The sequence below is a fragment of the Bufo bufo genome, chromosome 5 (genome assembly GCF_905171765.1).
Source record: "Bufo bufo chromosome 5, aBufBuf1.1, whole genome shotgun sequence".
In the NCBI taxonomy this organism is placed as follows: domain Eukaryota; kingdom Metazoa; phylum Chordata; class Amphibia; order Anura; family Bufonidae; genus Bufo; species Bufo bufo.
The window spans coordinates 348502658-348519052 of NC_053393.1; the positions used below are offsets into that span (position 1 = coordinate 348502658).

Below are 16395 nucleotides of genomic sequence, written 5' to 3' on the forward strand. Positions count from 1 at the left end.
GAAGTTACCTTCACTGACAAGCAGGAGATTGTCTGGAAGGAACGCTTCCTTCCAGACAATCGCTTGCTACATTGAGCCATATAAAGGAGCCTGTGGCAAACCCAGCCACTGTATATTGTCATTCCTGTATGTATGATGTTATTGCATATGTGTATACCACTTTAAAGAACCAAGCGTATATATATGTTTGTGTAATATGGTTCAGGTGGGCTGTAACGTTCCTATGCTGGCGGCATGAAAACCGCCAGCATTCATGCAAGTGCTTCACGAACAGTGAATTTCAACACTGTTCGTAAAAAGAATGAACTACCGAATGGAGACCACACACAGGAGGTCGTGTGGCTCCCATTAAGGATTGCAACATTGTTGCAATCGGTAGTTAAGAGGAGTCAGGATGGCCGTCGTTCGACTACCGACCATGCGGCGGTCGGCCGTTTTGGATCCTTTGTTCGTCCAGCAGTGCCTGATGGGAGAAATGCAATGCCTGATGGGAGAAATGTGGAGAATGCCCCTGCTATGTCTTTATGGAAACCCCTTGCATGGGGACTTGTATAAATGTTGGAACTTGGAAGACCTCAGTTGACTCCCAGCCTATGTTTCGTCTAGTTCTTGGGAGGGAAGGATTGTATGCTGTACCTGCCTATTTGGATTATTGCCTATTTTTTTTTTTTTGTTTTTTTTTGTTCATGATAATGCAAACGGATCCGTTTTGACTTTACATTGAAAGTCAATGGGGGACGGATCCGTTTGAAAATTGAGCCATACTGTGTCATCTTCAAACGGATCCGTCCCTATTGACTTCCATTATAAGTCTGGACGGATCCGCTCGCCTCCGCACGGCCAGGCGGGCAGCAAGCAGCGTTCAGGTGTCCGCTCACTGAGCGGAGCAGAGGCTGAGCGCTGGCAGGCGGATGCATTCTCAGTGGATCCGCCTCCATTGAGAATGCATCAGGGCTGGACGGCTGCGTTCGGGACCGCTCGTGAGCCCCTTCAAACGGAGCTCACGAGCGGACACCTGAACGCAGGTGTGAAAGTAGCCTTAATTGTCATTGTAATTCTGCCTATTGTGATAATGATCTGGGCTACTGAAAGGTTACCTGTACAGAAGAGGACCTAGTGGCCAGTGTGAAAATTGCATTTATATATGGATTATATACATATATTATTTTTAAAGAAGACCTGTAATAACAATCCTGGAGCATCTCTCCTTATGGCTCTGTGGTGTGCCATTCCTTTATTATTTCTACTAGAAGTTATTAACTGCTTCTTTACATTGCTTGTGTTATGGAGTCACTGCTGCAAGCCCATCCATCTCAGTGTGATTGACATCCCCCTGGGATCCAGACGCGCCCGTTACCTGGGGCCTGCGCCACATTGAGCTGGTTAAACATGGGGGAAGGGCTCCGTCCGTATAAAACTACACTGTGAAAAAAGTTTTAAGTTATGGTCCTTGAAATGCGACAGCATACACGTTTTTTTTCATAAAATGTGTTCTTGTTTTGAAAAAAAAAATCAAATCTTTCTGGCTTCTTTCCACCCTCACCCCTCTTCCCCAGAAAGACCAATCCCTGTCTGAGGCGGATCTCCACTGTGGCCATTGATTGGCAGAGCGCATTTCTTGTGTGCTGAAACGATACTAAGAAGCTGAGACCAGTGGGGACTGAATAAGTATCGGAAATGGCAGTAGAGGGGGAGCGGTGGGCGAAGGGCAGCCTCTTTAAACAGGTTTTCCGAGACTTTTATGCTGATGACCTATCCTAGGTAATCAGTATCAGATCAGTGGTGGTCCAAAGCCTGGGATCCCCACCAATCAGCTGTTTGATCAAGCATCGGCGCTCACAGTAATACTGCAGCCTTCTCGCAGCTTAGTCTAATCCATGTGATGTCACTGGTCACATGGTCTAGGTGCATCTCAGCCCCATTGAAGTGAATAAGGCTGAGCTGCAATACCAAGCACAGCCACTATACAATGTACGGCGCTGTGCTTGGTATTGCACCACAAGCGCCAGTCCCTTCTCAAACGGCTGATCGTGATCCCAGGTCTTGGACTCCTAACAATCAGATACTGATGACCTTGGAAAATCCCTTTAATGTAATACGTTTTATGTACCCCAAAAGGTGCCATTGAAAATGCAGTTCATACTGGGTTTCCCATGATATTAATCTACATGTTTAGAGGCGTTGTCCAGCTGATAATTATTTTTTTTTGAACCGGCTCAGAACAATGTAAAAATAATGTAAGTGTTAGGCCCCTTTCAAACGAGCGAGTGCCACACTCCGGACTCGCAGCGTGAGTATGCAGCAGCATAATGCTGTCAGTGTTATCTAATACATTCCAGAACTGTAAGGGTTACGTATCATCATAAATCAGTATAATGCCATGCGACCCCCGTCAGTGCAGGGAGGTCTGGACGGGAGCTGCTGCATACTCGCTCTGTGAGTCTGGAGTGTACAACTCGCTCGTCTGAAAGGGGCCTTACTTGCCAAATCTTATTGCCCCTCCTGTTCCAACAATTCACTCCCCTACCGGTCTCTGGAACAACAGGCTGCTAGCCACAGTTAAAAAAAAAAAAAAAAAAAAAAAGAAGCTGGCCAACCCCTTTATGGCCACCCTGGCTGTGCGTGTGCCCTGTGTGGTCAGATCCTGCAGTCATACTCATTTCCATGTTTCCTCTGGGTCTTGCTAACCTACTAAAAAGTAGGGGATGGGAGTATGACTGCAGGATCTAACTACACAGGGCCTGTTCATTACCATAAAGACACATAGCGGGTCACTTATCAAAGCCGCCTCATTATATGCGCCCACACCCCACCCCAGCCCCGCCGCTCCCCTTTTTCCCAAATTGGTGAGGATTATGTAGAATCATCACTTGCATCTAAATTTAGGAGCAATTGCATCAATTGTATCTTTGCTTAGGAATATTAGATTTGGAACATTGTTTTGTTTGTTATGCATCTCTTAATTCTCGGTGTTACTTATTCTTATAGGGTTATGAAGAAGTGTCTCGCTTTTTTGGTTCCATAAGACGAGTGAGGGGAGATAATTATTGTGCCTTAAGAGCTACCTTATTCCAGTGCCTTAGTCAGATGACAAAGCTTCCACAGTGGATGGCTGATGACGATCTTATTCAGGTATGTACTGAAATATCCCATCTTATGCTGCTCCTCAGGATCATGCTTTCTAATAAACAAGTCAGCAGCATACAGTGATTCTCTGATTGGCACAGCTTAGGCTACTTTCACACTTGCGGCAGTGTGATCCGGCGGGCAGTTCCGTCGTCGGAACTGTCCGCCGGATCCGCCGATTTGGATGTGACTGAAAGCATTTGTGAGACGGATCCGGATGCAGATCTGTCTCACAAATGCATTGCAAGAACGGATTCGTCTCTCCACTTGTCATGCGGACAGACTGATCCGTCTTGTATTTTTTTTTTCACATTTTTACCGGTCTGCGCAGGCCGGAAGGACGGATCCGGCATTCCGGTATTTTGAATACATTCCTTTGGGGAAAAATGCCGGATCCGGCATTCAGGCAAGTCTTCAGTTTTTTTCGTCTGAGATAAAACTGTAGCATGCTATGGTTTTATCTTTTGCCTGATCAGTCAAAACAACTGAACTGAAGACATCCTGATGCATCCTGAAGGGATTACTCTCCATTCAGAATGCATGAGGATATGCCTGATCAGTTCTTTTCCTGGTATAGAGCACCTGTGACGGAACTGTATGCCGGAAAAGAAAAACGCTAGTGTGAAAGTACCTTTAGTCGAGCTTCATGGTGCAGTCAGACGGCAAAGTAACTTTGCTTGCTTAACTATGGCTCTATCCCAAGATCTTTAAAACGCCTTATCAAAAATGACAATGCTTTTCTACGGGTTAATTTCTCATTTTATCTAAAAAAATATATAATAATAATAATTGATTTAACCCCTTCCTGAGACATGACATAATGGTACGTTATGGCGGCAGGTGACTTGCAGCCATTTGACGTACTATTAAATCATGGTGATTGAGTGGGCACCGGAGCGGTGCACGCCCGATCACTGCAGGGGCCCAGCAGTCGCTGAAAGCCGGGCCCCTACTGTATCTGCCGGCTTCGCTGTAAAAGCCGATGCCTACGGATTAACCCCTTCTGACCGCAGCATAAAAGGGGTTTGCAGTCAGTGAGGGATCCCATCAGGTCCCCGCTCTGTGGTGACGGGGACCCGATGGGTGAGAAGACAGCCAGATGCCTTGCAGAGACTGCCCAATGCCTTGCAAGTCATCGGGACCTGCCTTCTACGGGGGCTGAGGAGATCCAGCGTCAGGCTGGGTCTCTTAGGCAACTGTTAGTGTATTATTTAGTAGGGATCGACCGATATTGATTTTTTAGGGCCGATACCGATACCGATAATTTGTGAACTTTCAGGCCGATAGCCGATAATTTATACCGATATTCTGGGAATTTTCATTTTTGAGAAAAAAAAAAAATTCCTACACAAATCTGCTGAAAATTAATATGTTTATTGTTAATGTGTATTTTTTTTGTTTATTGTTAATGTGTATTTTTTTTTTATAAATCTTTTTCATTTATACTTAATATTTTTGTGTTTTTTTTTTTACTAACTTTTAACCCCCTTAGGGACTAGAACCCTTGTCCTATTCCCCCTGATAGATCTTCAATAGCGTCCTGGCTGCCATGGCAACCGATCGGAGCCCCAGGCTTACACAGCTGGGGCTCCGATCGGAGGAGCAGGGGAGAGGGGATCCTGTGGCCACTGCCACCAATGATTAATACTGGGTGGGGGGGGGGGGGCGCACTGCGCCACCAATGATTAATACTGGGGGGCTTGGGGGGGCGCACTGCGCCACCAATGAAGATAAGTCTATCGATCATTCATATACAGGAGGCGGGAGCTGGCTGCAGAATCACATAGCCGGCTCCCGACCTCTATCAGCGGTAGCTGCGATCCGCGGCACCTGAGGAGTTAACTACCGCGGACCGCAGCTAGTACCGCTCATAGAGGTCGGGAGTCGGCTATGTGATTCTGCAGCCAGCTCCCGCCTCCTCTATATGAATGAATGAAAGGCTTATCTTCATTGGTGGCGCAGCGGCCACAGCCCCGCCCCTCCTCTATGTTCTCTCCTCTCATTGGCGGCAGCGGCAGCAGCAGCACAGGGGGAGGAGACACTGCTTCCTTCTCCCCTGTGCTGCGGAGGGAACACAGAGAGCGCTGTCAGCAGCGCGTTCTGTGTTCCCCATACGTTATCGGTATATCGGCAAAATAGATGCCGATACCGATAACGTTCAAAATCCTCAATATCGGCCGATAATATCGGCCAAACCGATAATCGGTCGATCCCTATTATTTAGTGTAATACATTAACAGGCAATGCATTACAATACAGATGTTTCTCGCCCAGTTTCCTTGGGGGACACAGAAGACCTTGGGTATAGCTCATCTCCCTAGGAGGCGTGACACTAAGTGAAGACTGTTAAGCCCCTCCTCCCCAGCTATACCCTCAGCCTGGAGAGAGAGACTGCCAGTTTTTGCTTAGTGTCCAAGGAGGCAAGACACTCCCTGCTCTGCAGGGCTGGTTTCTCCTTGTTTAAATTTTAGATTTTTACTTTTTTCTTTTCTTTTTGTTCCAGATCATCAGGGACAACAGAGACGCACTAGACCTCTCTGTTTCTCCCGGGGTTGAGCTGCGCCAGTGCCGGTCACCCGCACGGCTGCCTCCCCCACAGAAGGCAAGGTGGATCAGGGCAGCCCAGCTCCCCTACATCCCGCCAGCGCAAGGGTCGCCCGCACGCCAAGTCCCCCTTCCAGCGTCCTGCCACTACGGTGCCAGTAGCTGAAGGGGCGACCCTGCTGGAACGGACCGAGGGTGAAGACGTCTATGGTGAGAGATTGGCTGCTCCAGCCCAACGTCCCCGTCCCCCCCCGGTCTCCTGCGTGCCTGACCCTATACTGGGCCTATGGACCCTTCTGTCCCTGCTAGACCTAGGCTGGCCCCTGGGCTGCCGCAGGGCGACATTCTGCTCCCTCTCTCCTGGCCTCCATAGGTCATTGGCACCCTTCTCCCTACAAGAAGAATGCCTGGGGAGCTGCAGAGGTCCGCAACTAGCTGCCCCTGACTGAGGGGTTATGCAGGCGTCCCACCCTCACAGGCACCCGGTCTCAGGGTCCCCCTCCCTCTTACCGGCTACTGCTTCAGGGCCAGAGCCTTGCTGCTCCTGACCCTCCTCTGCCCTCACGGGCACCGGCCCAAGGGCAAGGTGGTTGTGGCTGTTGGCCACATGGTGCGCTGTTATAAGCCAGGGCCCGCTCCATGGGTAAAATGGCTGCCGAGCGCAGGGTCCTCGCTTCTGGGCAGCGGGGTGGGCACCCGCGGCCTGCAATATGAGCGCTATGCTTCAACAGCCCCAGGCCGACCGTCGGAACATTCCGGTCGGCCGGGCACCGCAGGCTTTACGGCCGCGATCCCGGCGCTCTATCCGGGTCCCCGCCTCTTCCGGCCCGCGGGGTGGGCACCCGCGGCCGGCATGTGCATGCGCCGCTTCGTTCCCCGGCCGGTACTTGAATACTGTGCGGCCCCGGTCAGCCGGGCGCCGCTAATAATTTAGGCCCCGGCTTCACGGCCTACAATTACTAGGCCTCTGTTGGAGGGGGCTGGAACTTCTCCAGGCGGGAATTCTTCCCGCCGGGAGGTTCCCCCGCCCCCAGGGGATCGCAGCGCCGCCCTCCAGGCCGGATCCCTGTTAACCCTTTGGGTACAGGCCGGCTTCAGATGGCCTGTATGGGTGCCCCCAGGGGATCGCAGCGCCGCGGTACAGGCCGGCTTCAGATGGGCCTGTATGGCTGCCCCCAGGGGATCGCAGCGCCGCCCTCCTGGCCGGATCCCTGTTTAACCCTTTGGGTACAGGCCGGCTTCAGATGGGCCTGTATGGAACCCCCCAGTGCCCCTGTAGGTGGCTCCCCTTTTCTGTTATATATATATATATATATATATATATATATATAAAAAAAAAAAAAAAAAAAGAATTTTTTTATATATATAACTTGTGGGCTGCGCAGGACGCTGCAGCCTCATGTCAGTACATGCCCCCCTTCCCTAGGCGGCATGTCGCACTCCCCGGCTGCGGCGCTGCCAGGGTCATTTTACCCTTCTAGCCCTCTCTCACGATACGGCGCTGGTCAAGTGCATGCGGCCTTTTCTGTAGGCAGCATTCGTCACCCTCTTTAGTTATGGTACTGCCATGTGCGGGACCCCCCTCCTGGGCGGGATACTGTACTCTCCCTGGCTACGGTTTGGCCTTGTGCATGATCCCCCTTTCATTGGCGGACTACTGCAGTTTCACCGGATACGGTGCTGGCCATGTGCACGACCTCCTTCCATAGGCGGAACGCTACACTCTCACTAGATTCGTTGCGATCTGTGCATGACCCCTTTTTTCTTAGGCGGAATACTGCACTCTCTGATTTCGCTGACGCCCATAGGCATGACTCCCTTCCGTGGACGGCATTTGGCACTCTCACTGGATTCACTGCCAGCCATGTGCATGACCACTTTCCATAGGTGGTATGATGCACTCTCATTGGATTTTCCCTGTGGCGGCATTCATACACTCCCTCGGTCGGTGATGTTCTCTCGCCGGTACGTTGTTGGCCATGTGCATGAACCCCATACATGGCGGGGTGCTTGCACTCTCACTGGATCCGCTGCCGGCCATATGCATGACCCCTCTTCCGTGGGCGGTGTACGCACTCTCACTGGATTCGCTGCCGGCCATGGGCACGCCTCCTTCAGGTGACATGCACACATTCTCACCGACTGATCGCACTCTCCCTGGATGCGATGCTGACCGTGTGCATGACCCCCCCCCCCCCCCCTCTTTTCTGGGCGGCATACTACACTCTCACCGGATACGTTGCTGGCCTTGAGCATGGCCCTCTAACATGGGTGGAACGCTTGCGCTCCCATTGGATACCGTGCTGGCCTTGTGCGTGACCATCCCTCATTCCATGGGCGGAATTTTGCACGCTCACGAGATCCAAGGCTGTCCTTGTATGTGCCGTATTGGACTTGCACATGTTCCCCTTCATTGGGAGTAGTTACACTCTCACGAAGTTTCGGTGTTGGGTGAGTTGTTGCACACTCACTTAATGCTAGGATAGCCCTGTGCATGCCCCCCTTTCACTAGGTGGACCTCCTGCATTCCTGCTGGATACTGTGTGGCTATGTGCATGGCGCCCTTCGGGGCGAAGTATGGTATGCCCTACTTCTCTGACGTAGGTACGGCCTTGGGCATTCCCCCCTTTTTTTTTTGGGGCGGGCTTTTGCACCCTTGCCGACTGCAGTTTGCCAGGTACATTTCCCCCCTTTCGGGGCGGTCAGTTTTGCGTTCCATCGCATACCATACTAGTCTTGTGCATAACTCCTTTTCAGTTTGCACTTCCGTAGATACTGTGGCACTCTGGCTGGCCTTCGCTGAGTGATATTTTGGCAGTGAGTGGACGTTTTTGTGCGTTGTTGGGCCGTGTATACCTTCTCGTCCCGTAGGTGGGTTGGCCTTCTCACTGCTTACGGGGCTACTCGTACGTATCCCTCCTTTCCTCCTGCGACATATTTTTTTCTCTTGGGAGACGGTGTTTGCAGCAAGCCTTGCACTATTCTCTAAAGAGATCATTCTGTCCACCTGTGTAAGCCTAAGGTGTTGTCCAACAAACAATAAATGAATGCCTTATAGATAAGTAGACGGCCTCTACCTGCTCGCTACTGCTCCGAGCTGGGCGGTGCTCATTCGTCTTCCCGCAGCATTGTTTCCTTGCGCTAGTGGTCACATGGTCGAGAGTGCTGTCTGCAGCGCCCTTCGCATTCTATGTTGGCTCTGGTGGGACTACGGTCCCCTCGCCTACTACTATTTCCTTCTACCAGGTTCGGGCCGCTCTTCTTGGGAAAGGTCACCCAACTTCTCTTGGGTGCTCGCTTACCCAGGTCCGGAGGACATCCACCTTGAGTTCTTCAGGATATTCGCCTTCTGCGAAGCGGTGAACGGGGCGTCTCAGTGTAGCGGGGTCCTGCTTTTGAGCTGTCCTATGGCTTCTCTATGCCCACTCCTCCTTTCTTTTGGAGGGTGTTATCCCGGCCTCTGTCTCGACTGCCTTTTCTCGCCGGTTCTGTTTGGCTCCCACTCGGTACGGATCTCTCCGATGTGGCTTCTGTTCCGGCCACGCTTCAGAGGATGTTCCTTCTCTGCCCTCCCCTCTGGGAAGAGCATGGTTGTTCAGGTGGATGGTTCTGGTGTCTTGTCCACACTGACTGTACTAGCTGTGTACCTATCTAACGGGTCTACCGCGTTCTGTCCTCCCGCTGGGTGCAGATTGCGTTTTTTCCATTCTAGGCAATGTTTCTGCTATGGATTTACCTTCTCGGTAACTTGGGAGGACTACCATTTAGTCCGTCTTCCTGTGGTGGCTACATCGGCTTGGGCTTTAGCCTGTCTTGTCCTGGCATCGGGCGGTTGCTGGGCGGACCCTTCGGTTCCTGTCCGTCTGCTCCCCCACTCCGGGTGGATACGGGACAACATTGTTCGGGGCCGACGGGACCAGTTCTACTGACCGTTCTGCCCGTGTTACTGATCATTGGGTTTTCGCCCGCTTGCCCAGGCGACTCTAGTGAGCTCGCTAGTGTTCGCTTCTAGCCGAGTTTTCGTCCAGGATCTGTGGTAGGACTTAGGACTTTACCTGGGGTTCTGTGGGAAGCTGGGCGTTCCCCCACTCTGCCTTTCTCTCTCCATGGTTCTGTCTTTCTCCAGCCCGGCCCTGGGGCTGGGACTCCGTTGCTTGAGGTATCAAGTGTCGTTCCTGTCCTTCCTCTTTCAGCGTTCCCCGACCCTCTGGGCCTGTCAGGAACTTCTTCCATGGAGCGGCTCTTGGGTTCCTTTGTACTGCCCTCCGTTACCGTCCTGGGAACCACATACTGGGCTCTTGGCGCTCCAATTTTTCCTTGGAGTCGTTACAGAAGTCCTCTGTACTCCTTCTGTCCTGTACGGTTGGGTTTCTGTAGCCATCGTGTCTCTGACTGGTGCCTGAGTGGCGGCCCTTCTTGTTTAGAGCCTTCTGTCTTCCCCCAGGACAGGGCTGTTCTCCATTCCGTCTCTTCCTTCCTTCTGAAGGTGATGTTTGTCCTTCATTTCATTGAGGCAGTCGTCCTCCCCTTCCCACCCCCGGGAACGGACACTTCACCGATTTGGACGTTTGTTTGGGCCTTGCAGTTTTTTACTTGGAGATCTCCGACTCTTGTCGACGTTCGGTCTCTTGTGTTCCCAGGAGGTCCGCGCAAGGGTTGAGGGCCTCCAGGGTGGCTTTCCTCCGCTTTCTCAGTGTGGCTCTTGCTGTGGTTGTCGCACCAAGGGCAGGGTTCTGCTTTTGGTGTCACCATTCATTTTGCCAGAGCTGTCGGTTTTTCCTGGGCCGGAGGCATTAGGCTTCGGCCATGCATTTGTAAGGTGGTCACTGGTCTTCCTTGCACACCTTACCGAGTTCTACAGGGTGCATACTCGGCCTTCGGCGTATGCTGCCTTGGGCCGCCTGGTCTGCAGGCGGCGGGTTTTTTGTTGCCTTCGGGTGCTTCGCCTTGGTGCTGTGGTCCCTCCCCCTTTGGACTGCTTTTGAACGTCCCAAGGTCTTCTGTGTCCCCCAAGGAAACTGGGCGAGAAAACGAGATTTTTGTATAACTTACCAGTAAAATCTCTTTCTCGCTCTTTCCTTGGGGGACACAGCACCCACCCATTCTTTGTTCTTCTCTGACTGTTTCCGAGTTTGTTTTACCCTTTGGGTAGTTGGCTTGTTGGTTCCACTTTTTGGACTTTGCCTTTTCTCACTACTTGGACACGCAACTGGCAGTCTCTCTCTCCAGGCTGAGGGTATAGCTGGGGAGGAGGGGCTTAACAGTCTTCACTTAGTGTCACGCCTCCTAGGGAGATGAGCTATACCCAAGGTCTTCTGTGTCCCCCAAGGAAAGAGCGAGAAAGAGATTTTACTGGTAAGTTATACAAAAATCTCGTTATTGTAATGCATTGCAGAGTGGATTAGACCCCCAAAAGTGAAGTCCCAGAGTGGGACAGAAATAAAGTTAAAAAAAAAAGTAAAAAAAATTGTTTTTAATAATAAAAATTAAAAAAAACATATTAGGCATCGCCGTGTCCATAACAACCGTCTATATAAATATATCCCATAATATATCCCGTCAGATAAACACCGTAAAAAAAAAGCAATTTTTGTCACCTTGCATTAAAAAAAAAATGCAACACTGAGCAATTAAAAAGGCATATGTCCCCCAAAATAGTACCAATCAAACTGTCAACTCATCCCGCAAAAAATAAGAACCTAACTAAGACAATTGGACAAAAAAAATAAAAAATATAGCTCTCAAAATATGGAGACACTAAAACATCATATTTTATTTGCTTCAAAAATGCTATTATTGTGTTAAAGTGAAATAAATAAATAAAAAAGTAGACATATTAGGTATCGGCGCATCCGTAAATACCTGCTCTATAAAAATACCACATGACCTACCCCCACAGGTGAACGCTGTAAAAATAAATAAATAAAAACTGTCAAAACAATCAATTTTTTGGTCACCTTGCCCCATACTGTGTAATAATAAATGATCATAAAATCATATGTACCCAAAAATAGTACCAATAAAATCAACTATTCCTGCAAAAAACGAGCCCCTGCATAAGACTATCGGCAGGAGAAAAAAAATATGGCGTTCAGAAAATAAAGACCCAAAAACATAATTTTTTTTCAAAAATGCTTTATTATGTAAAACTGAAACAAACAAAGTAGACATATTTGATATCATCGAGTCTGTAACAACCTGCTCCATAAAATTAGCACATGAACATTTTAAAAAACAAAAAATGAAAACTGTGCCAGAACAGCTATTTTTGTTTACTTTGCCTCACAAAAAACGTAATATAGAGCAATAAAAAAACATATGTACCCCAAAATGATACCAATAAAACTCACTTTATCCTGTAGCTTCCAAAATGGGGTCACTTTTTGGGAGTTTCTACTTTAGGGGTGCATCAGGGGGTCTTCAAATGTGACATGGTGTCTAAAAACCAGTCCAGCCAAATCTGCCTTCCAAAAACCATACGGCGCTCCTTTTCTTCTGCGCCCTGCCGTGTGCCCTTACATGAGTTTACCACCACATGTGGGGTGTTTCTGTAAACTGCAGAATCAGGTTAATAGATATTGAGTTTTGTTTGGCTGTTAACCCTTGATGTGTTACAGGAAAAAATTGATTAAAATGGAAAATCTGCCAAAAAAGTGACATTTTGAAATTTCATCTCAATTTTTATTTAATTCTTGTGGAGCACCTAAAAGGTTAACAACGTTTATAAAATCTGTTTTGAATAATTTGAGAGGTAATTTCTACAGTGGGGTCATTTATGGGGGGTTTCTACTATTTAAGCCCCCACAAAGTGACTTTGGAACTGAACTGGTACTTAAAAAGTGGGTTTTGGAAATTTTCTTAAAAATGTTAACAATTGCTTCTAAAATTCTAAACCTTCTAGCGTGCTAAAAAAAAAAAAATTACATTACTAAAATGATGCCAACACAAAGTAGACATATGGGGAATGTTAAGTAATAAATATATTATGAGGTATCAATTTTTGTTTTAAAAGCAGAGAAATTGAAATTGCGAGTTTTTTCCAAATTTATGGTAAATTTTGGATTATTTTATTTTATAAATAAAGGTGAAATATATAAATCTGTATGTTTGTAGCTGATGACTTATCTTCTAGATGGGTCATCAGCATCTGATCGGTGGGCGGTGCTGATCAGCTGTTTGAGAAGACCCCCCGGTGCTACCGTGTGCGTTGTGGCCCTGTCACTTTTCCCTAGGACAGTGACGTCACAATCATTAGTCTCTTGGCCTAAGAATAGGGTAAACGGCGAGAAGGCTTTCTCAAACAGCTGATCGTCGAGGGTCCCAGGTGTCAGACCCCTACCGATTAGATGCTGATGACCTAGGTCATCAGTTACAAACAGATGACCCCTTTGAACCCAAATCGCCTACATTGACACAGTTTTACAAAATAACATTCAGGGTTCATGCAGCCAATACTGGAGAGAGCTTACTTCCTGATGTTTTGTACATTCTACTTAAAACCACAGTATGCACAAAGCTACAGAGCTCCCTCTAGTGGGAAATTGGGGAAGAATCCAGACTAAAATATAGACAGGCAGTCTAAAGAAGCGCCACATTTATAACTGCTTCTCCTGCTGGATAATAAAGTGCATGACTAGACACTTTTGTCTGACAGTACACCATTTATATTGGTTGGCTTATTCCTCCAAAACATGGTGGCAGTTTTTTCTCACATAGGAGTGATTCACATGAATACAGGAAAAACGGATTGTGTGTCGGCTGCTTCTCCTGGTCGGACAGCTGCTCCCTTGACCGGAACTGACTGTATCATAGTAATGTATGATGCAGTCAGTTCCTATCTCATCTCGGCTATATTGTACTGTGCTCACACATGATATGAATACAGTACAATAGAGCTGCCATCGGGGAGGAACTGACTCTACCATAAAGCACTATGATGCAGGCAGTTTGAGTCAGGGGAGCCGCAGTCGGTCCAGGAGGTGCAGCCGACACACGGACTGAGCTTGATCGCATGAATCAGGCCATAGTCTTATCTTTATCCACACCTCTTACCTAGCTGGAAAACTAAACAGGTGAACTGGGCACATTGGATTATTCTTTTTGGAGCATTTGCTTTATATATAGGTCTCAAACCCGATGCGACCTAATTTGCCAGAAATGCACCAAATTTTGGTTTAGTTTGACTGCTTCTAGATGCAATCACATTAGTTAATTTTCCTAACTGTGTTGTAATGAAATATCAAAGTTTATATTCTTAGTAGTTTAGTTGGGTGATCATTTGATCAAGAGCAGGGGTACTCAACTGGCAAATCACGGTCAAAATCTGGACTGCGGATACCAGCTGTAGGGAATCATGGATGTCCTGATTTCGGCTGTATCTGCATCCTCAGGAATACAATGGTGAAGCTAGGAGCTGTCAGCTCCCTGCTTCACCATTCCTCTGCCATGGTGGTTCAGCACAGGCAAGCGCAATCCAGTGAGGTCATCGCACCTGCTGCGCTTAGCCACAGACACAAGACGGAGAAGCTCTGCTCTATCAGTGGAACGTGGGGTAAGTGAAAATTAAAATTGGAGGCAATAAGGAGCATCACTCTGTATGGGGGTTACTTAACCACCTAACTGTTTTGCCGGAGTCCAGCTCCAGCTTTAGATGCTGCTATCTCCTGAATGGTAGCAGCTAGAAACGCGCAACTGGTCTTGTTTGAAACATTCCAGGCTTTCAGACAATACCAGAATGACAGAAAAACATTCATGACAGGGGAAGATATCACTGATAAAAATCGGGATGCTGTAAGTGACGGTAACAGCAGGTTTTACCCACGATTATTCCCGACTCTATTTCTAACAGTGATTCATCCTCTGTTGCATTAGCAGTTATTTTGGTCTTGTATGAAAGCCTGGAATGTCAGCTTTCAAACAGGACCTGTTGCATGTTTCTGGCTGCTACTATTCAGGAGATAGCAGCATCTAAAGCAGCCCCCCCCCCCCCCCCCAGTTATCTACTTTTCCCACTGCCTGAGGCGAAATCATACTGAGTGGGGGCACCAAGGGATCATCCTGCTGTAAAAGGGGCATTTAGAGGCCCATCTTACTGCTAAGGGGCATCATACTGTGTGGGGAGGCACTAAGGGCCATCACTATTGTGGCAATAAGGGGGCATGTGTAGGAGACACTAAAAGGGCAGCAATACTGTGTGGGGGCACAAAGTGGTTTGAGCGAGATTAGAGGAATGGCTTCTGGTGGTGTCTCTCCTTACACTTTTCAGCTCAAACCTTTACCCGACAGCAGTCTCAGGTATGTAGACCTTTACAAAAGAGTACTTTAGTACCCCTGGTCTAGAGCGACCACATTTTAGGGGTTCCAGAGAGGAAAACGTGTGTGTCCCATTTTCTAATAATGCCAGTTAGTGGTTACAATCTTTGTCTCTTCACCCAAGATACCAGTTTTTTTTCCTAATTGCTCAGTGCAGTAAGACTGTGGGGGAGAACTGGCTTAGTTGCCCATAGCAACCAATCAGATTCCACCTTTCATTTTCCAAAGGAGCTGTAAAAAAATGAAAGGTAGAATCTGATTGGTTGCTATGGGCAAATAAGCCAGTTCTACTTTACACCAGTTTGATAAATCTCCCCCTGTGTTCACATGCCATTGTTTAAAAACAGAACAATACGGAGCTGATTTCAAAACTAATCAGCCTCTGAAATCCAGGCATTTTTTTGTTATTGTATTCTTTTTTTTTTTTTTTTTTTTTTTAAGTGCAGTATGGCATGCAAAATGTGTAAAAGGTGTAAAGTTTTTAGTATTTATTTTTTATTTTTTTATTTTTCCTTGTGCCCTTTTGAATTTGGAATCTTTTAGAAAAACTAGAATGTACTAGAGCAGCGACCCGTCCTTTTGTCCATTCAGCCCAGCTATTTAAAGCATTTAGCCCACAATATTTTTCTGCTTTCTTTGTCTGTGCTTTGTTTTACTCTTTTTGTGAGATGTGACTTCTGTATTCATATAATAAAGCCCCCTTTTAATATGAATTTTAGGGTATCGTATCAAAGCAGTTTAACTTTTATTACTACGTGAACAGTACATAAAGGTGAACATATTCTGATTACATAACTTATAAACGTATTTATTACTATAATAAACATAACGTACAGATGCACTGTATAGACTATTTGAATAGTAAAACCATTGGTACTGCTATAATTAAAGGGGTTGTATTATCTCAGATAATGGGGGCATATCGCTAGGATATGCCCCCATTGTCTGATAGGTGCGGGACCCGCACCTATATCGAGAATGGAGCCGTAAAAGTGGTGAAGGGCGCACTGTGCATGCGCAGCCGCCCTCCATTCATTTCTATGGGGCTGCCAAAAATAGCCGAGCCAGCACCGTCTGGCCCATAGAAGTGAATGGGAGCAGTGGCTGGTCATGCGCGATGCGCTCCCATTTCACTTCTGTGAGGAGAGTGCTTGGGGGTGGCCGGACCGGAATCCTCCAGGCCAGCCACCACTTTGTGGGGCTCTATTCTCGATATAGGTGCGGTTCCCAGCCGGACCCCCACCTTTAAGACAATGGGGGCATATCCTAGCAATATGCCCCCATTGTCTGAGATGAGACAACCCCTTTAATCTTTAGAAAAATGAAAGCATTAAAGGGGTATTCTGGTGTGATAATTTTAAATAAAATGGGGACAGAAATAACAAATGGCAAGCACTCAACTTACTTAGCTGC

General features: G+C 47.8%; 1 protein-coding gene across 1 annotated transcript in view; it reads left to right on the plus strand.

Moving 5' to 3' along the window:
- Nucleotides 1-16395, plus strand: part of OTULIN (OTU deubiquitinase with linear linkage specificity) — an 87543-nt gene that overhangs the window by 39514 nt on the left and 31634 nt on the right. The window contains exon 7 of the mRNA XM_040432247.1: nt 2989-3132. Coding sequence (XP_040288181.1) covers nt 2989-3132 — 144 coding nt within the window. The remainder of the gene's footprint in view (nt 1-2988; nt 3133-16395) is intronic.